The sequence below is a fragment of the Calidris pugnax genome, unplaced genomic scaffold (genome assembly GCF_001431845.1).
Source record: "Calidris pugnax isolate Ruff unplaced genomic scaffold, ASM143184v1 scaffold188, whole genome shotgun sequence".
Taxonomy (NCBI): domain Eukaryota; kingdom Metazoa; phylum Chordata; class Aves; order Charadriiformes; family Scolopacidae; genus Calidris; species Calidris pugnax.
Window position 1 is genome coordinate 12,663,913 of NW_015091257.1, and position 22,568 is coordinate 12,686,480.

The 22,568-nt window shown below is 36.6% G+C and overlaps 1 protein-coding gene across 5 annotated transcripts in view; it reads right to left on the reverse strand.

Annotated features, from left to right (window-relative positions):
- Positions 1-1,669: 1,669 nt before the first annotated feature.
- Positions 1,670-22,568, reverse strand: part of AP1S2 (adaptor-related protein complex 1 sigma 2 subunit) — a 33,683-nt gene continuing 12,784 nt past the window's right edge. Inside the window, exons 5-7 of one of the 5 annotated variants that reach the window (XR_001413976.1) lie at positions 14,997-15,092; positions 4,557-4,565; positions 1,670-3,701 (exon numbers count right to left, since the gene is read on the reverse strand). Coding sequence is in view for 3 of the 5 variants with exons in the window: in XM_014960236.1 (XP_014815722.1) it covers positions 3,654-3,701; positions 4,557-4,565 (57 nt within the window). In the remaining 2 variants the exon portion in view is untranslated. Of the gene's footprint in view, positions 3,702-4,556; positions 4,566-5,999; positions 7,427-14,996; positions 15,093-22,568 lie in introns of those variants that run through there. The other 4 variants (XR_001413975.1, XM_014960236.1, XM_014960237.1 and 1 more) reach the window with 4 other exon arrangements.

The following is a 22,568-nucleotide window of genomic DNA, read 5'->3' on the forward strand; positions in this document are numbered from 1 at the left end:
TGCATTCTGCACTGGGAAGTCACCGGGGTGCTTTAGAAGGATGATGAAAGCAGGCATTTACAGGGAGCTGCAAGAAGCTGGTTAGGGCAGCAGTTGGGGTGCTCCTGGTGGGGCCGGCCACAGGCAGCCGTTTGGCAGTCGGGATGGGGAGCAGGATCTGCTCCCATGGGAAGAGGGTCACAGCCACATCATGTTTTTCCAGTGGCAGATGGGGAACGACAACGGTGTGGTGGGAGCTCCTGTAAGTGCTGGGTGGTGGCTGCTTCCCTGTGGTTGCCCTTTCCGCCTGTCCCGAGCAGCTGACCACCATCTCGGGGAGGAGAGGAGGGGCAGCGCGCTGGAGGCCAGGCTTCCCTGTGTTATGGAGGGGGAACAAGCCTTCCCTCTCCCGCCCTTCCCTTGCTCATAGGGCAGGTGGGCTGAAACGCATCCCAAGGAACTCCCCAGGGGTCCATCCTTCCACCACGGCACGTCTTTCTCAGCCTGGGTTTTGCATTACCACACTCAGTGTGGTAATCAGAAATTGTCCTGGAGTTTATCAGTGCACTAAATAACTTTTTTCCAAAGAAAAGTTCCAAAGTCTGCTTAAAGATGCTATTGCTTCCTGTCCTGGATCAGCACTTCTTACAAAACATGAAAGTCTGTGCTAGTTAATAAACTTAACAGCTTAATTTACTTTCTGCCATCATCTAAAGAGTGCAGCTGATGTTGCGTTCACTTGTAAGTTTGTTGTAATTAAAAGAAACACCTATTATTCCACATACCCTTCTATTCAGCACTGATGTATCAGCTGAATTTAGAACCTATCTCTGATTTATTTTTTTTTTAAAAAAAAGAGATAACACTGACAAAAGTTATACCTCAGTGAACTATGAGACTGATTCCAAAACAACCCATGGCGCATGGGAACTTAACAAAGGCAGCCACAGGGCGACCGTCATCGTGGTGTTGACTCTAAAGGACCAGCAGATGTTCAGGAAAGCCTCTTAAAGACTTAAGATTCAGTGATGAAGCTGAAGACACTCAAGCCAACAATCACTTGCTTAAACAATCCAGAAATTCTAATGGATTCTTTAGCTCCTCCAACCCCTTCTTCTGTACGATAGGAAGTTTAAGAAACAAAGTTTTCTTTCATGTTAGATTTCAGAAATGCTCTAAGATGGCAAGTTTTCACCATGCTTTGGCTGATAATGTCAACCAGTTCAGTTCTTTTAGAAAGCTGAAGAACAGATTCATCTGAGAAATGTTTGGTTGAGACTAGAATTGTGAAAGTTGCATTGACTTGCTCTTAATTCCATTTAAAGAACTGAATACTGAGTTTGTGTTATCCAGAACCCTCTTTCCATCAACATGTGGTTTGTTTTACTTTTCAAATGAAGTGGCACTACCGCATCAATTTAACATCCACTTGAATAAATTTCATGTTTAAGGTGGTAAGCCTTCCAAAAACTTGCTAATTTATTGCTTTCTGTACAACTTAAATGGATGTAAATAACTAATCTTGGACACAGTATACTCACACATTTTTTAATAAAGTGCTCAAGAACAGGTCAAGCACTGTAATAAAATTTCCCTTTTTTTTAAGCTAGCACTGAGTAGCCTCTTCTTTCCTCTGCAAAAAAAAAACCAAAACAACAAACCCACAACTAATTACATGTAAACACAAAGCAATGGTGTAAAAATGGACATTTATTACAACTAAACCAACGTGACAGACAGAGGTCAAACAGTTTATTTGTCACAATCACAACAAAGCTTACTCCAGCCAAGCACATACAAGTGACAGTGTAAACTTTAAAAACATGTTTAATACATAGAAAATTGCTTCGGGTTTGACTTTTAAATTAAGGTGAGTTTACCACTTCAAACTCACACCCAGGGCCACTCTGCTGCCCCTTCAGCCTCCCCTATCCCTGCAGGCTGGGGACCTGCACACCACTGGTTTCCCCTGCCCTAGGTAAAATAGCAATCTGTAAAACTCTAGCAACGGGATATGCTTAAATCCCAGAAAGGGCACAAGTAGCCAAATTCTAACACCGTAAACTCACGTGCTGCCCCCCAGCACTGCCACCAGACCTCAGACCCACCCCAGCCCTGGCTGGCCCTTCTGGGATCTGGATCAGGGGACTTGCAGGCAGCAACACAGAGTCTTTCCCAGTGGGTTAAATTTAGCCTGGATGGCGCGGAGCCCGCAGTCTCGCTCCCCAGATGGCTGTGTTAATGCTTATGCTGGCAGCACAGGGCTGCTTCCAGCCACGCCGCCGAAGCTGAGCGCTGTGAAAACGTGGCACTACGTGGTACTCAAGTGAACAAGCCAAAGCCTTGACTCCCAGAGGGAAGTTAGAGGGGTGGGAAGGGAGGGGAGCAGCCCCATCGTCTCAGGGACACAGCAGAACTTGGCTACTCCAGAGCGTGGCCACTGCCTCCTCGGAACTCAAAAAGCACACGCCAATCAAACTTCCTCAAGGGAAAGAGGTTTAGTTTCTAATGACTGAAAAGTCTGCTACAAGTGTCAAAATATTACTCGGTATCACTTTACAGGATTTGCAGTAAATCTAGTATACAAATCTAATATTTAAAAGCTCTCACTGCAAATTGCTCGGTTAAACTGTACATCACGCAGGAGTCTCGTAAGGGTTGTGTCACGTGTGTAAGTCAAGAAAAGGAGTTAAAATGACATTGACACTTACAGTGGGGGGTGGGGTTTAAAGGTACCCATACACTGATTAAAGCATAACTATAAAACACCAATAAATACAAATCAATTTGTAGTTTGAAAGAAAATAATAAAAAGTCCCTTTTGTAAAGCTCCTTTTTTTTCCCCACCTTCAAAAGTATTCAATTTGCATTATGTACCTCTCTACACAGTGAGAAAGCCTATCTCCTTCCTTGCGTTTTCATTAACAGTAAGCTAATATCAGATCTAAAACCAATTTCCTTATTTGGAATGATTTTTTTTTTTACTACACGCATTCCCTTTTTAGTAGAGTAACTTGCACAGTTTTGCTCAAGGTAGCTACACTTAAATACACCTTCATTTCTAGTGAATCAATCAGTTTACAGTTTTCTTGCAAAAAGCACTGTCACCTTAACAGTTTTTACCAGTTTGATATGCAGATCCCAACAGGATTCTTTGGTATAATGACAAATTCAGTAGTAAACAGGTATTTCCAATCTTTATGCATCAACTGAAATAAGCAGAATTATCACAAGTGTTGACTAAAATGCAGATGAACAGAAGTCTTTGGTTGCATAAACACAATTTCTACATCATAACATTTTGTATTTGGAGTTGTCCATGTAGTTTCTTTTCATTTAGATATGCTATGTCATAATGATATTTATTTCCTGAAGTTAAGTTTGCTTATAAAAAACAGTACGCTCATCGTAGTCAAATGCAATCTTCCTATAAATACGCAGTGAAGGGAGACACTGAGTCAATTTATATCCAATTCCCTTTCATTTGTGATTTTTGGACTTTAGTTCCTTGTTCCCTTTTCAAAAGAGTATTTTTCTTGTAGGCCTGAATGAAGCAGCTTAGCAAAACAGTAATACTGACAAACAGCATCTTACACCATTAGCTAAACATTACAATGAAGAGAGTGAACATTTACAGTATGAAACACTGAGATGTCATCAGCTGAAGTGAAGATTTATGTCAATCCAATTTCTTCAAGTACACTACGTGGGGTCTCTGCTTCCTATGGAGGGAAAATTTGAGACAATGGTAAATGGACCCTGTGCTTCTACTGAATAGTACCACACATGAGTTAGTATGAAAGATGCTTAATTAAAAAAAAAAAAAAAAGCTGAAAGACATGGAAATATAGAAAGTAATGCAGTTTGCAAACATGGTATTAGCTGCACTTCTCAAAGAGCCGTTAATTAGATTGTCATGGTTCACAGGAATAGCTGGTAGATTTTATTGCCCTTAAGCGCAATAAAAATAAAGCAATTCAGATGTACCAGCAGGGAACAAATCACAATCCAGTCAGAGAGATGCATTGGGGAGGGATGGGGAATCATCTTGCAACGGAGTCAGTGATTTTTGTGGTGAATTGTTTCATGGGTCTCAAAAATCCGTTAGGGAAGAATGGATGGATGAATGAAATGACTGACGCAACTAAGAGACAGTATCCCTTAAGCTCTTTATGAAGAGCCTAGATTTTTTTCACCAGTCCCATGCCTAGTTCATGGAACCAGGTCAAGGTACCTTGGTACATCTGCTGTCAATAAATTGACCCCTACAGAAATGGAGGAATTGCCAGGATTGGAATTACATTATTCCACACCAGGCATAAAGTTTTATTTTAATTCTAATCTTAAAAAGCTTTGTTTAGATTCAGAGCACGTTTTTTAATACAAAATTCCAAAGGGTTATCATCAGTTTTGTATTCGTTATTCCTATAGTATCTGAAAAGAAACAGTAGTTTAATTAGAAACATTAGGCTGTCCTTTTCCATAATTATTAACAATATCACAGTAAATAAAAAGGGATACTGTGTCCTTATGGAAACATAGAACTATTTTAGTATCCAGAGTATGAATAAACTTACTTTAGCATCCTAAAACAAGACATGTCATGAAGCAGAAAAAAAAGCAGATAATAGTTAAGGCAGCAAACAAATTATTTTTCAACTGCTCTATAAATATTTATTAAAATAAGTTTGTCAGTAAAATACATAATTAATGACTTAAATCTTGCAATTAACACCAGAACATTGTCTCTATCAACCTTGGCTATGGAGCACAACATGATTGAGGTTACAGTCCTCGTTCAGTTCATGTATAAGGTGATTTAGTATTGAAGGAACAAGCTATTATATTTTAAAGGCAAGTTCATTTGAAAATAAGTCAGTGCTTGGAACAGGCCGCCTCTGAGCACTTCCAGATGGCTTCCGAAATCCAGCAGCAAACAAGAAATTGCAAGAAAAAGGCAAGTTAAAACAGGAAACAAGATACTTGGTGCATTACAGATATAGTGGGTTTTTTTTCCTCACTGATGCAATATTTCAATATTTTTGTAACTGCAGTGACCTTGCTTAAGCCAGACAGCATGGCAGGATTAAAGATTTGCATGTGTATTTTAACCCAAATCCCACAAAAGGAGATACTAATTGAAGAAGAGGGTATGTAGCAGTTTTAACATAACCTCTCTTATTATATTGAGAGATTACTCTGCTGCATTCATTTTAGAGGACATGTGTCTCCCCCATCTACCAACTGGAAGCATTTTACTCAAAAAAATCCTACATTCTTAAACGTAGCAACAAAATTCAGAGTATTTTAAGAGATTTTAACTTCTCAAGCATTTCAGGATCTTGAAATTATTTGTAATAAAACAACTTTTCACAGTTTAAAATTGATTAGACAGCAACGGACACTTACAGTGACTCAGTGGTGAAACAGGATATATACTTAATTACCTGAAAAAAAGTTGCTAGTTGCCCAATAGCTATGAAGAAATACAGTACACTGCTGGTACTTTCTTTAGAGCAGTTTAGTATTATTGTCTCCACTGCCATTTCAAAGTTGTAGGTAATTTCCACAGGCATATTCTTCAATAAGGATTAAATTTCTTCAAGTAAATCAAGGTCATTGCCTAACAATGAATTTAAAGCAACGTATTTCAAGGACATTGGCTATTTGTCCAGGTACCTCACCAATAAAACTCAGTAAGATTTTAATTTTTTAATACTACAGCAGTACCCTTGAGGCAGACATGCTTTCTTATGTGCATATCAGCAACATAAATTCAAAAGGAACACCTAAAGGCTAATGTGTTTTGCTAGTAGAATAATTTCATCAACTATGACTTTTAAGAAACAAATAGAATTATGTTTTGTTCACATTATTTGTTTTAGAAAGTGTCAAACATTTTATCCAATTGTTGTGGAAAACATTATACACTACCTGCAGCTCAGAATCACCCAAGGCAAACAATGCAAATTTGAAATATATCAGAACACAGATGAGGAAAAAGTCATTCACATGAGACAAAAGTGCATGCAATACTTTATTTCAAACATGCCAGGAAAGCTAATTCATTACCTAGTCATTTAGAAGCAAGCAGCTGTATACAGATAACAAGAAAAACAGCATCTCATTACAGCTCAATGCACAGCATTTTAAGCCAACAGGCATGAAATAATGCAGGCTAAAGCAGCATTAACCAGACATTCAAACACATTGTTAATGTCTTACAGAAAAAAGGCAAACTTGGAAATGGAAAACCAGTCCTATGATCTTGTTTTTTAAGATTTCAGAACACTGCAAGTCCAAACCAAATCTTTTTTTCTAATCCCCTAAATCTCCCATTTTTATGTCAGTTTAACATTTAATCAGTAGTGCATTACCACATATAGTATGTGGAACTAGCTGTTTGTGGTTAGTCTCAGTAACCACCTCCTTGCTAATTAGATTTAACCAATTTTCAAAACCAGCACTGATTTTAGGTTACAAATTATTCTCTTCCACTAGGCAAACAGAGGATGCAATACATGCCCTCTCACTCTGCCCACACTTTAATTGAAAGGTACTTATCATATTCATCCTCGTGGCAGTTCTCTGATATATAAGGTAGTCTGCACTTAAAACTGAAAAGGCCAATTGAAGGAGACATATTTCAAGTATGCTGCTAATGGACTTAAAAAAACCCCATCTTTCCAGCCCTAACCACTTGTAAAGCAATGAACTTGTTCTCTCCTTCAGTAGCAGCAATTGTTCAACTACTCACAGGAGTGTTTTGAACATTTAAATACAAATATAACTTCAGATTTACATAAGTCACTCTCTTTGCCCTAATCAATTCTGATTTCCTCCTCTTGGTAAGGTAAGACACACCATCGTGCCAGTCTCAGAAAAGAATACTGGCATGTTCATCTTTAATTAAGATGCAAGTTCTGCATAGAATTGCATGTAACAGCATGTAATACTTGTGTGTATACACATTTCACATACTACTATTCCTTCACTAGTTTCCCTGTAAATATTAAGTTCATCTACAAGTCTTTATAGTGTATGTCTAAATACCACAATTTGTTTGAAAGATAAAACGCAGGTCAAGTAGTGTTACAGTATAGGTGTTGCAGTATATAAATGTTTAGCTCAGAAAATTCTACAGAACTTTTAAGCATAAGACTTCAAGCTTACACACAATAAAAAAGTTAAACCATATGCCAACAAGCACAAGTTTTGTTGAAATGAGACATGTGAAAAGACAACACTGTAAAACAGAAGGGGAAGAGGAAAGTACAACAGCAGAGAATGGTTGTGGTAGTCTATTAGATTCAAGATGACTGGATTCACCAAGCTGATGATAATGTTCTGTCATGAGTAAGCCACAGGTCTATCTCCTCTGAAATTCTGCATGCATGATGAATGAAGCCACTTAGTACACTGGGACATTAAAGTATTCATGACGTGGCTACAAAAGAAATGCACATATTCTTATACATAATAGAAAGGTGGACAGATATGCAAGAAAACAAAAAGACTATCTCACTATTGTATCTCTGACATGAAAAGGACATTTGATACAGAAATACAATATTGTATTTTTGACTACCCTAGATCTCCAGGGCGGGGGGTGGAGGAGGCAGGGAGAACCATCGTTTTACCCGCACATGCTTGCACGCTGGGCCCAACAACATACAGGATAAATTCATATCATAATTACTGTATTATGTAAGCTTAGAGTTTCCTCTCAGCCAAAAATTGTTTGCAGCTGAGATATTGTTCCAGAGACGGACCGTCCTATATATCTGCTCCATTCTAGCCTCTTCAGTACACATCAACTATTGGCTACTGTCAGAGACAGGGCCCTGGGCTAAGTCAACTTTTGCCATCACCTACCATATCTGCTCTGATAAACACACATTGGAAAGAGGCCTCTAGTACACGGCTGCGAACAGCACCACGCCACTGGTAGCACCAGCAAATAGCACCACACCAGTAGTACAGCATTGGCATTACTTGCAATAAAAATTATCTTTCTGTCAAAGAGCACCTGTTTAAAGAATGGTAGGTATCTGAGACACCTCTCACAGCAAGCAGGTTTTTTTGTTTTTGAATTATGCTGCTAAATTTAATACTTATATTACTAGCATGAACATTAGTATACAATTTTTCAAAGCTGAGTTAGAAAGCAAGCAATATTCAATTTTTTTTTATTAAAATCAGTGCCCTAGAGACAGATGAGGACATTTTTAATAGAGTAATAGTAATTTAGGAGTATATATATCTTCTTGGAGGAAAACAAACAAAAGAAGCACAAAACACAACTCTCTGTGTATCAGTTACCAACTTTCATGATGTACCAATTAAAATCTTCAATCCATTTTAGTATCCCGCTCCTCAAAATTATGGAAGTCTTACAAACTGAGAAAGTTCCCATGGCTTCCAAGCCTAACAATTTCCTCTGTGCCAGCTCAGTTTAGCCACACGTTCAAGTTTGTCTATTTTAAAACTCTAACCTCCAATTACAAAATAGCACAACAAAAATATCCTAGAAGCTTTATAGTATTTATACTGCTTTTCAGTATCAGTAATCTAAACATTATTCTATGGTAGATAAAATTATTCTGAATAAGCCAACTACAAATACAGTAGTTTTCAAACCAGCACCTATAGCTCAGCGACAGTTGCAAATAAGTTGTATGAAGTCTGCTGTGATTTTAGTAGAACTCAAAAGAATTTGGTACATAATAGAGAATTGCAAATGTGAATTTTAACTCTTACTCTCTTACTGCTTAAGTCGAGTGTCAGCCTATATTAAAACAAAATGCTAAAACATATTTCTAACTGGAAAAGGAATTACATGATGGTAGTATATAGTACTAGCTCGAAGGAGCAGGAGCTTTGACTAAAATGAAAATACTAACTCTAGAACTGCTGAAGACAGTTCTCCAGTTCTTTACAGGCAAAAAATTCCCAGAAAGGTACTTACAGAAAACTTTTCCTTTACTTACACTGCTGGGATGATATAGACACATGAAGACAACTGAAAAACAGGCACATTGTAACAGTCTCTAATGCCCAATTTTTATGGTTTCATATTTTCAGTTTTTATTTGGAACATATATGCACATATGTGACACTGATTCTACTCCTTGTTGAAAAACAACTCTGGTCTTCCAGCGTTTCACCTTTGGAAACCTGGAGCCACTAAAGTTGGTGTCTTCACTGAAATGCTTGTCGAATCTCCTAACAGATTTCTCCTCAATTTTACAATAGCTCTCTGGACAGAAAGAAGAATGAGAGCAGCTCATCTTCTAGCACTATTATGAGGCTCATTACTATTCACTGTTGTGTTCAAAGATTATCCCAGGCTGCACAGGTTCTTTAGCACACTCTTTCGCCTGGAAGCGCTGACCATATTCCCTTTTACACAAACAGTATGAACAAATAAGGTCATGGAAGCATTTGTTTCATGTTTATCCACTTGTTACCTTTCAGTACTTTACAAACCCCTACTCTTCCCCACACCAGTGGGGTATTCCCCGCCCTGTTCGTATTTTCTATGGTTTATAACTTGAGGAATTAACCGTTTTTGATGTGAAAATCCTGGTACACAAAATTAGATGATTGACCCAAATTACTGTTACAGGATTAGTGTCTCATCTTAACAGAAACTTATTATCTACTGATAAAGCAACATAGATTGTCAGATAACAATAGGAAGAAAGTGGTTACTTTGTTCCTGGTGGCTTTTTAGCTTCCAGAACATGTAAACCACCTGCAACTAGACTAGCAAAAACCTGACATTGTAGAGGTGAATCTAAATTATTAAATGGAAGACAACAGTAACAGAGATATGAAGCGATAACACAGCAATATTGCCAGATGGAAAACACTGCAGTTTCAGTGAGACCTCTGTACCCCACTGAGAACATCCAAAACCATCATGCACAGAGGGTCTGACACTGTGGGCAGCCTGACAAACAACAGAAAGGAAAATAACTTTTGACAAATTATTTGCCATCACAGAACTACAGTATCTCACAAGCTCCAACTATGATCTGTTAAATTTTTTACTGTGTTCCCTACCACACTGTCTCCAGAGGACTTACCCTGCTGGTTTGAATACCAGAAAGGATAATCTGGGGGAAAGGACAGATATCAGCTTCAACTATCTACTAGATGTTGTAGACTAGTCACTACTCTGCCTTTCTTCTGCGGGAGTCTTTAGACGTCAGACAACATCTGAGCCTGTGAAGCATGTCCTTAAGGTAGCTAGCTATCTGGATCTAATGAGTTTATAAATGAGTTGATCTAGTAGCTGGGGAATAGGCAACAGTATCCTCACAGCACAATACAACAGCAAACCAATATAAAATACTATCTCTGAAAAATCATCACTTATTTAAAAATTCTGATGTACGCTGTTTATCTGACTTTAACACATAAGTCTTAGATCCTAGTTTTGCCAAAGCAGTAACAGGTCTACAATACAAGCTGCACATTGCAATTCCACAATGTTTTAAAGTTACTAGAATCCATCTTTTTCAATCTGACATCTGTGTTTACAACTAATTTTAAAAAGCTAGTAATACTCTATGAAATTTTCAGTCATTAAAGATTTTTAAATTAGAAAAATGGTAGAGCTGATCTGAGTCAACAGAACTATTTAGCTAGCCCAACACAACTGACATTCTTCTCAACCACCTTTGTCATGACCCAACCTAATTAAAAATCATAATCAAACTAAAATTAGAATTGACTTCATTTAATCCGGTCCCCCAAACAGCATACCTGCAACATTCCTGAGAGATATTTAATCTGTTAAAGGCATCCAGTGATGGAAACTTTTAATGTCCCCCAGGCAATCTACTTAATCGCTTCATTATCACCACTGGAAAATTTGCCTAATATCTACTTTGAAATTATTTTCTTGCCACAATTGAAGCTATTTTATGTCTGTAGTGGACAAGAAAACAATCTATTATCTCAGGCAAGACTGACTTAGGTGTTTTGCAGCGCTGCCATTTTACTGGCATCACACAGCAGTAACACAGACTTCATGAACACTTGGCATGCCTTCTTTGTTCAAGGAAAGTTTGCTCAGGTTTTTCTTTAAACTTCTTTCCCATCAAAACCATCATAAAGCCTATGATGGCAAGCTATGTTTAACTGAAGGCAAAAAGCAGCGCTGCTACCTTTTGGTAAAATCTTAGGGTTTTTCCCCCCCAGCATCTAAACAAGCCCCAAGGTAGAACAACATACAAGATATGGGACCATGGAGCGCACAGCAGTTTGTTCCAGAGAAACAGGCTATGGGGAAAAGAGAGACAAAGGATGAGGGTTTCTGTTTAGAAACATGAAATTCTTACAGTAGGAAGAGAGTACATTTAACAAACACTTCTTTAGCAACACTTCAGAAGTAATTACTTTTACACTCTACTTCCTAATTTTTATTAGGAAATACTTCTAACAAAAGGCTGCTTGAGGAAATTGTTGCTGTTCACTTGTGTTTTCAGGGATTTCAAAATAGTAGAGCATCTGTTTCCCAATCTTTGGCAAACTAACTCACTCCAATTACATGGATATTGGGAAAATTCTACTTTACTTTCAAAGGACAGCAAAGTTTTGTCAGAGAACCTAGAAACCCCATGAGGTCTTGAACACATGTTCAAAACAATGAACTATGATTCTGTTCCAAAACCAAAGAACAATCCTACATCTATGCCAACTCCAAGTTAAGATCTTGTCTGCAGAATCCTATACAGACAGGACAAAAGAGAAATCTTCAAGACTGGCGCAAATTAGTCAACACAATACTCGCTCAACTAGAGTCTGCAACAGCAACAGTCATGCAAGTGTTATTCAGCAAAACATCCTAGCGTATGCACTTCAGCTCTAAAACATCATCTTAACAGACCAGAGCAGAAGGATGTGACATAAAATCAGCAGTGACCTGCCTGCCTGCCTCTCAAAGGCAGAAGTAAAAATATCAGTGGAAACTTCATGTACTGTAACTGGATAATAGCGGGTGCTTCCTGCTTCTTAGTTGCTATTCTGATCTGCTGGATCAGAGGTGATAATCACTCCAAGCAGCAGTGCTTTATACCCGCCAATCAGTTGCGACACAGTGAACTATGAATAACTGACTGTCTAATCTTTAAGGGTAAGGATGGTTCTAAGCATCCACTGGAGGCTCCACTTCCCCACCACAAAACCCTGAATGCTTTAAACAAATACTACCGCTGAATACTGTGTATTGTGAAGCTAGAGCCAAAATTATTACAAATCACTGAGTTCTCTATCAGATAATCCCACAGTGTCTGTATGTTTGGCAGTTTACCAAAGTATGCACATAAAGATTCATTAATGTTTTCTTCCATTTTCTTCCAGCTCTACACTGCAGCTACAGGTTTGCATTACTTTTTCCCCTTTGCTTAAGGAAGCAGTTCTTAAACTGCAGGGCTGTATCTTTGAAGAGATGACCAGAATTTACTGCTGTAACAGGCCATGTCACATCCAGTATCATTCAGCTTCCATGGCAATGGCATTTAAGCATTCCCCTTCCGTCCTGTTCCTGCAGCACTTTTCCTTCTTACAGTTGTTTGGACAAATGTTTGCAGGGCCAAGTTGTAAACACGGAAAAACTGCTGACTGTATGTTATTAAAAATGAGCAATTTAAATTGGATCAGTTTAAATGGATCCAAAATCTGGTTCTAGAATGGTCATATAAATAATTGCTCTGGCACAAAGGAAAAAGGGAGGGAAAGGACAACTGAAAACTCAGTAAGTCAAAACTGCTGCTGAAACTGCTCGCCATGCTGCTACAACTCGAGCCAGCGGGTTGCAGCATAAGACAGGTAAATTAGAATTTACCTAACTATGCGAGTTGACACTGGCATTTTGAAACACTTAGACACATTGGGGAATTGTTAAAAATAAAACATAATTTAAGTCACACCATTGGCTTTAGCAAAAGTCCTGGCTGCCACTAAAAGCAGCTGCCTTTTACTTTTCTTTTCAATGCCGCTCCTCTCGTACCCTCCTGCATATTCTTATTTAGCTAACAAGCTAGGAACCACGTAATCACAGGACAAGTGGATCAACACAAGTGCCATCACAGAGGTGGTAGCAGGAATGGATCTGACCATCTCAACACGAGTCACTGTCAGCATGGTTTTAGGTGATGAGGAAAATACCCCCTGACTTTACCACCTGTAAACTGCTCTTGATAAAGCATAAATTGTATTCGGTAGAACTTGAGTGCACAATAAAAAGATTTCACCCTTTCTAGCTGTATACCACTTAGGTTTTTCAAGATTATACAAGGCTGACCTTAAATTTAACTAAATTCTGTAGGAATAGAATATTTCTAAATATGTGGCTTATTACATTTGCCATACAGCATATGTAGAACTCAACACCACAGTTTACAAGCAAGTCTCCCTAAGACAGCCTTCAAAAAATTCTGCTCATTTAGTGCTTTTTTATGCTTGATAGAGTAACACATTCAATAATTTGAATATGTATAATCTATTAGTTAAGTACCTGGTTAATCTAAGCACAGAAGCTGTATGAGTCAAACTCCTCCCTTTGCCCAAAGACAACCTTCTTTACCTGAGGTGATCTTTCTTTACCACAGATGATCTTCATTTCTATGTGCAAGCTGCAGTTCCTTTCAGCAGTCAAACTACCCCCATCTCTTCCTAGGTGCAACCATCTATCTGTCCCTCTCCACTTACCCCAGCAGATGCCATCCCCATTTCTCCACATTCTTTGGAGTCATGACAATGTAACTGGTGTAAATTAAGCTCCGTACGCAGTGACTATTCCTTCACTCCTTCCAGGGAATAGTACTGGACAAGAAGCAGCATCCCATATAAATACTTTTTAAAGTTTTAATCACAAGGAAACTTTTACAGTCACAGTATTAATACTAACCTCACCACGAGAATCAACATGAATTTGTTATCATGAAGAGGACAGAAAAAGCTATAAGGAGATGAAAACACTGTGAAAAGTCAAGCTTGAGCATTTAGGTTTTCATATAATTGTTTTAGATTATGTCCAAGCTCATGTAAGAAATTCTATTTTGAACAAGTGACTTGTTACCTGCTGTAATCCTACAGGTCTAATATGCAAGTATGCAAATATGCAAGTATTGGCTACTCCCCACTCCTCAATAAAGATCAACAGCTGTATGATACACTAGGTAACTTTTTACCCACACACTAACAGTGAATTTGATTTTGAACATGTTACAAATTATTTTTATCTATTATAATAATTATCTTTTGTCTGGGAACTAAATCCTAGTATTTAGAAAGCTGCATATGAAAATAAAACTATTAGTGCAGTTCCACATTACTAAAGCCAATTTGTTCACTGAACCACTTGTTTATCATGATATCAAATAAGCAGCAGACTAATTAAGTTTTCTCCAGCAAATCATTTTCATGTGTGTTTTAAACTTGCCTTACGCAAAATAAAATCTTACCTTTATTAGTAGGACTGCCACAATGTACTCCATTTACGCTTTGGACAAAAATATGTTGCAATGCACTATATATGCAAATAAGCTTTGTTCTGTCATGCAGCATCCGGCACTTGATATACAGTCAATTGCAGCAGCACCCAGTCTTTTTAGGGCCAATTTTCTTTGCACAGCAGATGGAAACAGCTCATTTTCCAGTAAATACGCATTTACATGGGTTGATTGTAAGTAAACAAAGCCAAACATCTGTTTAGTTATTAGTTTTGGTATCCATTTCTCTAACTTGCATTATCCCACTTAATTATCAACACCAAAGAAAGCTAGTAGAAGTCAGACACTTCAAGTTGATGCGGTTAGTACAAAAAAGGAAAATAACAGGGAACAGTCAAAGCACTCTTCAAAGACCATCATGCAAGTGTTGCAGAAGGTTAAGCCCATCACCCATTTTCTGTTTACCCTTGCAAGGACTTAATTACACGTGCAGCAGTCTTTGCATAGCACCCATTTAATCCATGCCACCAAAATGGTAAACTTGGTAGTTACCAATCATTTAGATGGGGGTCAAAAGGACTAATGTCTTAGATTGTCTCTTAATCATAAGATATCCTCAGACAAACCTCCCCAGTCTTCATTCTGGCTCTACAAACACAAAAATCAAGCAGCAGTGAAAATGCAATACCAACTACATCACTTAACCAAAAAAAAAAAAAAAAACAAAAAAAAACCAAACAACCAAACAATAAAACCAACAAAACTAAAAACCCCAACACCCACCCAATGATTTACAGCTTATTTCCATTTAAAACAAAAGTTAGAAAACATTCTAAGCTATATACAAAAGCAAATTCAGTTATTTCACTCAAATGCGTTACAGCTACTGTTATTCTTTAATACAATTTTATTAGATCCTACTAAAAGTCCACTGCTAAGAAAGAAAACAACAGAAATGCATAAGTAAAAAACATCTGTTCAAAGACTTCAAGTAGATGCATTAAAAAACCTCTTAAGTTTAGTTTTCATTTCTTAACAAGATAAAGGATGTTAGTACACTAAAAGAATAAGTTCTAGAGAGTTGTTTAGAAAGCTTCACCTGTGCTTGAAGGAATATTAATTTAAAGATTGTTTTTTTAAAGAGAACTTAAGATCAGTTGTTCATTATTATAACAGATTGAGAGTATAATAGAATAGAATGCTACCAAATTTACATATATTTAATTCAGTGACTGTTTCACACAGTATTATTACTAACATTGATGTTAAAGTAAGACTTGTTCCATGAAGAGAAGAGTTTCATTCAATTTATATACCTATCATCCTGAAGTAATTTAAATAACTGAATTCAAGATCTATGTAATCATATTTACTGTTATGTCATCACTGTTACTTGCTAGGCTGCATGTGATAAGCCAGTTATTTTCATGTAGTAATGCTTGGTGCGAAAAGTAGAACATTTTCACTTTAATCCATCTGTTAATCAAACATACTTAAGATTCCTCAAAGAATTGTGAACAAGTGAAATTGAGAAAACCTCAAGACTTTTTTTTGGCCTTTTTAAAATAAAATTTTCAGCATCAGATTTAAAATACATACACTTTTATGCATCTTGATATCCATCACCAGAACTACTACTGTTGCTAGATAGCTTGGCAACAAATAACATAGCTTCTTCCTCAGAAGAATAAATAAAAGCCGCAAAACACATACCAGCAACGTGCCTGACATCTGTACAACACACAGATAAGACCATAATGAAATGAGACGCTAAAAACCAAACACAATGGGATAACCCCTAGGGCCATTCATATTCTTTTCACCTACTATTCTGTGGCGCTTTAAAGCCATTTTCACAGATAGTGAGAATTTTAGGAAAGGGTAGTAACACTGCAACATGGCACATCATCTCAGACAATTCTCAGACACCACAGTAAAAATGGAATTTTCTTCTCACTATCTCAAGGTTCAAACATTAACATTGCTCTTTTCAGCATTCTTCCAGATTCAGGGAACATGTTCTATTAAAATGCAGATTAATGTGCTTATTCTGAAAGAGCATCTAATTTTGAAGATAAGACACTCCTTACTGTCAAGCAGTCTTCTGCAATTGTTCATTGAATTTACTGTTTATTGACCAAAATGCACGTGACTAAGCTCCTGAGAACAGCTATGGCATATGCAGCAGTGCTAAAATTTTCATCATATCACCCTGATGCAGTGCTGCTACATATGGCAACAGAATAATATCTCTGGAGAAAAATCTACCAGTTCAGAGTACAGATAATAAATATACCCTTAACAGAATAATTATCTATGAGGACTTTGGTGTACCTTTAATATACCCTCAACAGTTCTAACAAGGATTGCTTATATCAATGAATGATCAACTTTATAGGTAGTTTTGTGCAGTGGTTTTGTTGATTAGTATTAGAATTCACATCAGAACTAAATAGTTAACAGGCAGCAAGGACTCCACTTACACTAATTTGTCTTACTTATAATTGAAACTTCCTAACATTTCGATTTGCAGAACTGACAATGCATACTTAATAGTTATATGGAAGACTCCTTCCTCACAACTTGTTGATTCTTAAGAACTTCTAATCAGCATTTTGATTTCTTTTAATAGAGTAAGATTACTCACATCTTGCATGCATACACATTAAACAAAACAGACAGGAAAAAGGGCGAATATTATGGAGACATATTTACTGAAATGGTATTTTAAAGTTCTGCACAAAAGCTGCTCTGGTGAAAAGCAGACTGCTTTCAGTCATTTTCAACTCATAAAGCCAAGGATAGATTAAGATCTGACAACACGTTTCTGGAAAGACAACTGGATTTCTAAAACATCTAGAAATCACAGCCTGCAAATCTATGAAAAATCCCAAGCATCACAGCACATCCTGAAAAGTGAGAAACTTCACAAAGAACATCAAGAGATATTGAACTGCGTATTTCAAAAAAGAATCAAAAGACTCACATACAGACCAGCAAAATATTTAAGTTATCAGAAAAAAAAAAATAAAGCAGTCTGAGAATGAGAGTGGGGTGAACTATGATGCCCTATCTTCCTGAATACTCAATGTCACTTTTTCAAGAAGACTCCTATTGCTTTAAACAGATGGTTAGGATTTGTTGAGTATTTGCAGGAAAGCCTACTCCACAGTACAAGGACAGTTCAAAAACACCTTTGATATCAAGGTTTACAGACCTGTCTCCTACTACTAAGTTTACAACTAGTTGTCTTTAGAGGTTTGTTCCACAAAGAAGTGATGTTACTGTGATTCCTGGTCATGTGTGTTTTTACGGTTCATTCCACCTGAAGTCCAGCTGAATTTATATAAGGTATTTATGAAGCTATGATGACTTCTTAAAAAAATGTTGGCAGGTTTTATCAGTGACTTTCTGAACTCAATAGCCTATAGTACAGTCAATGACAAGCAAGATAGCCATAAACATACAGATATGAAGTTAGAAATGCAGTTCTGAAGATTTTAAGTCACTTTCTACTTGAACAGAATGCTGCAAAGAGCAAAAAAATTAAAACAAAAGATACACAAATAATAGATGATAGCATGAAAAGGCTTGGAACTTTAACTGACATGTTTGGAAATAACACACTTGCACATTTCCACACAATCAAACACTTTGTAACTTTAGTATCTCCTTGCTCTCCACCTGCAAACAATGAATTTAAGAGGTAGCATAGTTTGTATGACCACAAGAATAACCTATATCATAACTGAACAATAAATAAGCAAATTTTCTTAAGACAAGGTGCAAATAAATTCTTCCACAGTGAAGGATATTATATATACAATGCTATAGAGCACAACTGTAGTCAAGCATGTATAGAAAACTTACTTCATTCAAAAAAAATAACCATTTTCAAGGTGCATCAACCATTCAGTTGATGTGGGAAAATGAACACAAAAGCAACTAACCTCTTCATTTAGGCCCAATATGCTTTATCTTGATTTTAAGAAATACGTTTTGTGACAAACTATACCAGTTCTTTAAGAACAAGCAATTCAACTTTTTATTCCCAAGACTGGGAGGGGAAAAAACCCTACCTCTCACACTCTTAGTATCTTACAAAAAGACATTTCTACATGCATGCATTTCCTCCCCTACTACTTGGACAGCACCTACATTTTGAAGGGCACAATTAAGAAACATGTAATACCTCAAAAAGAAAGCAATTATGTTGCATGTACAATCACAAATTGGACTTTACCTATCACATAGAACTAGAAATAGTTTTATTCCAGGTTCTTAAATGATGTCTAGAACCAACACCACAAACCAGCTCACTTTATTTTTGATCCATGTATCAGAGTTGAAACCTTCGATATAAACAGACAAGGCCACTTCACACTTAAACCAAAAGATCAGATAATCTAACCGCATTATAACCTCTTTGCTGCTACATATCCAACATCATTCAGGGACTGAAGTCTGAAATGAATTCTACCAAAGTGTCAGCTACCAAAATACTACCACAACTTACTGTGTCTTCTACAAGTTGGGAGGGGTTCCAAATCCACAAAGATCATAGCTATTTCCTAATCCTTAAGTAATGACCAACGTATCCCACATATACCTTCTAAACTGTAGTTACAGATCAGTATCTGTGCCTAAAATGAAGGACATACATGTCTTAAGAACTTCAGTCTTACACTGACCAACCAAGCTGACTACTTGAAACCGAAACAGAAGTTTCACATGAAGACCAGACCACAAAGCAGTCAGATCACCATTATAATAAAGACTTCATTATTCTTTCTTGTTCCACATTGAGAGGAATACAGGTATAGCTGAGGCAAATAATGTCACTGCCAACCTAGGAAGGCAGACTATTTCAGTAGTCTATATTTAAGAGCTAACATTAAGCAAAGACTGAATTAATTGCATTAATTATGGTTAATTTTCTCAGGGGACTAGTGAGAAGCAGGTTCTTACAAAGGCTGCTTCCTAAACCAGACAAAAACCCCTTATACTTCCACCTGCTCCAGGCTTAATATCAAGGATCTGTCATTGCTAATGCTAACATTCCTTTATTTTGTCATATCTCAAGGACAACCTAATACTGTCTCTCCACTACTATGCATACCCTCAAACCTACAGTTTCCAATCAGCATATTTCACCTTCAATAAGAAAATTTTCATAGCATATGTAGGAAATTCAGCAAATTCTCTTTTCCAAAGATGTTCATTCTAAAATGAAGAGCTTAAGTCCATGTAGCAACCCTAAGCATCTAGCGCAGGTCAGATGACATTAACAATTTAAGCACCCTTGTGGATATAGGATGAAGTGAGAGCTTGAAATAGCAAAAGAAATAAGGTCAATTGATAGCTTATCTATTATTCTTCATGTGGAAGGACTAGTAGATACTACCTAAGGACAAACTGGAAGAGCCTACTTAAAAACATTCACATAACTTTTAGATTTTTGATGGAAACAAGTGCAATTTGTCAACAGATCCACTAGCTTTTTTATTGAGATATTGCTTCCAAAAAATGCATTTTAAAATGTTTTAAGTGCTACTAAAAGAACACCTACACGCCCTACAAGAGAATAGTGGTTGACAAGAAGGGGATAATTTGTGAAATAGTCTTATAAATAGGCTGAATAACAAAAAGCGTTTCCACTCAAAGCCAAAATTTAGGAACCTTTTTCTACTTCAGATGAAGATAAGCAAGTCAGTATAGTTTTGCTTTTAAATTCAAACATAACTACTTCGTTTTGATATGAGAATACTTAACTCCTTGATTTTAGTGGTAATGAATGACCATGAACTTCCAAGCATCACACTGAATTACTTGAACATTCAAATAAAAACACAACAATTAAAATTATAAGTGAAAAAAAAAAAATCAGATCTGCTCTTTCCCATAGAACATATTTTGTTGCTAGTCTCATGCATTAAAAAAAATAAAGTATCATGAAATCATGCACAGGATTATCTTTTAACTGTTGCACACATTACACATGTATAAAACTCATGCAACACTATAGTGCATTTGCCAATTTTCTTCTCTCAGTGTAATTGAGCTGTGCCCGCAAGCAAAAAAAATCACCTTTCAGAAATGCATGCCTCTGTAATCACTAGTATTTAAAATTTCTATAGCAAACAAGATATAAAATTATTAAACAAGACACATGACAACATTCTTTTGAACAGTATTTCTAGCAATAGATTTACAATGAAGCATGGAAGCACCAGTACAATTAGTTTTTACTACCATTCATATGGATAACACAGACGGTATTGACAACTGACTATTGGTAAGTTATCAGGTGGTAATAAATGGGGGCGAACAGGGAATGAATATTTGACCTGAGCACACGATTGAAGAGCTAACAAGAAAGTGAAGGGGAAAAAGGCTTAAAAAGTTAGTATGTTTCAGGCAGACAAACTCTAGCAGTTAATAAGTGGACTGCACACCAAGAGCTTAATGACAAACTGAAGTAGGTGCTCAGAAACAGAAGCACATCCTGGAAAATTGCCACAGAAAATACAAGTAGGCAAGGTTATTAAGAACTAATTCACTATTCAGCAATTTATGCCTCTGCATATTTTTTTTTTAAACATCACGCAAATAGCCTCTTAATGTATTTGTAATGATTTTCCTTTGTGTAAGTGTTCTCTACAGCTTTTAATCTTTAAGGTGCTTCATCCATTAATGTACATAGTGTTACTAATTAATAATGTTATGTATTCAACACCGATTAATAATTTTTAAATTAGGCAATATGAGTATTCAGGGCTAAATAAAAGTCCCTTTGTTGCCAATAATTAGAATCTGACATGGTCAAAACCAAATACAAAACAACCCTGCTAGAAATGGTTTGCATTTGGAATCAAACCACATATCATTCCCCTAGCTTTGAAATATTCTCATAAACAGAAATTAGCTGAGGGTATCAAAAAGTCTCCAGTTGTGAGAAACTGTTATTTTAACAACCCTCTTCAAACTCAGCATGCACATAGCAGTAGTTAATACAAAACAAACCTCTGCAGAAAGAGTCCAACTTTATTGGAAACTCAATTTAAATATGAACTCCAACTTTTACAGGTTTTATAAACTAAAAACTAGATATATGCAGTAGTTTTGTACTTGATCAACACCCAATATAACTAAGTATATAACGTAAGAATCAAACATAAGACTACAGTGGTGCTGTGATAAACTGTTACATTCCAATTCAATCAGAAAAGTTTTAATAAACCTTGACAGAACAGAAGATCTCTCAGAGATGGGGAAAGGCAGGGCAATCAGAGTAAGGCTATCAGGGAAAAGTCTTCCTTTGAAAAAGTGATATATCCTTTTGTGTAAAATTTTTTAACTTGAAATTATATTAAATCTAGAAAGAGAATGCTAATTGTTTGGACAGAATATCAGTAATTAATTCCTAGAGGTAGAATGCATTTTTGCTTTAGAAGAGCTCTAAGAAAGTGGTGAAAATAAAATTCAGTGAGAATGAGAAAAAAATACAGTAATTCTATTTTATGTAAAACTGTGCATTTGCAGAAGACAAACTGGATAGATAACTGATCTGTTACATCTGTTTTCATATAAAAAAAGCAAAAGATTTTAAGAGAATAAATGGATTATTTTCCCCTCTATTTATAAACTGCAACAGAATTTCTAGTTAAGATAATTCCTTCCAAGATTAAAGAAGAGCTCGACAAAAACTGCATCAGAACACAAGCAATAAATAAGCACATTTATTTCCTTCCTAGAAAAATTTGGGTAGCGAATCTGTGTGTAATGGCTGACATCATTCACGACACTAACTAGCTGTTGACAGACAAGAACTTTAATGTGTTGTGGATTTGCCTGTACTCTGAAAGGATTACAAACACAACTACAAGGGTAAAGAACATTATGTGTTTCTCCATCCTGTTAATACCACGTTCAACAAAAGAGTACCAACTGGAACACAGAATGCTTATATGAGAATTAAGCAATTAACTCACAGGACAAAATAACAAATTGAAGGTTCACATGAGGGCAAAAGATAGAGGAGCTTACATTTCCACAGAAACTTACCAGTGAACCTCAGCACATTTAAAAAAAAAAAAAAAAAAAAAAAAAAGATTTATAAACCTC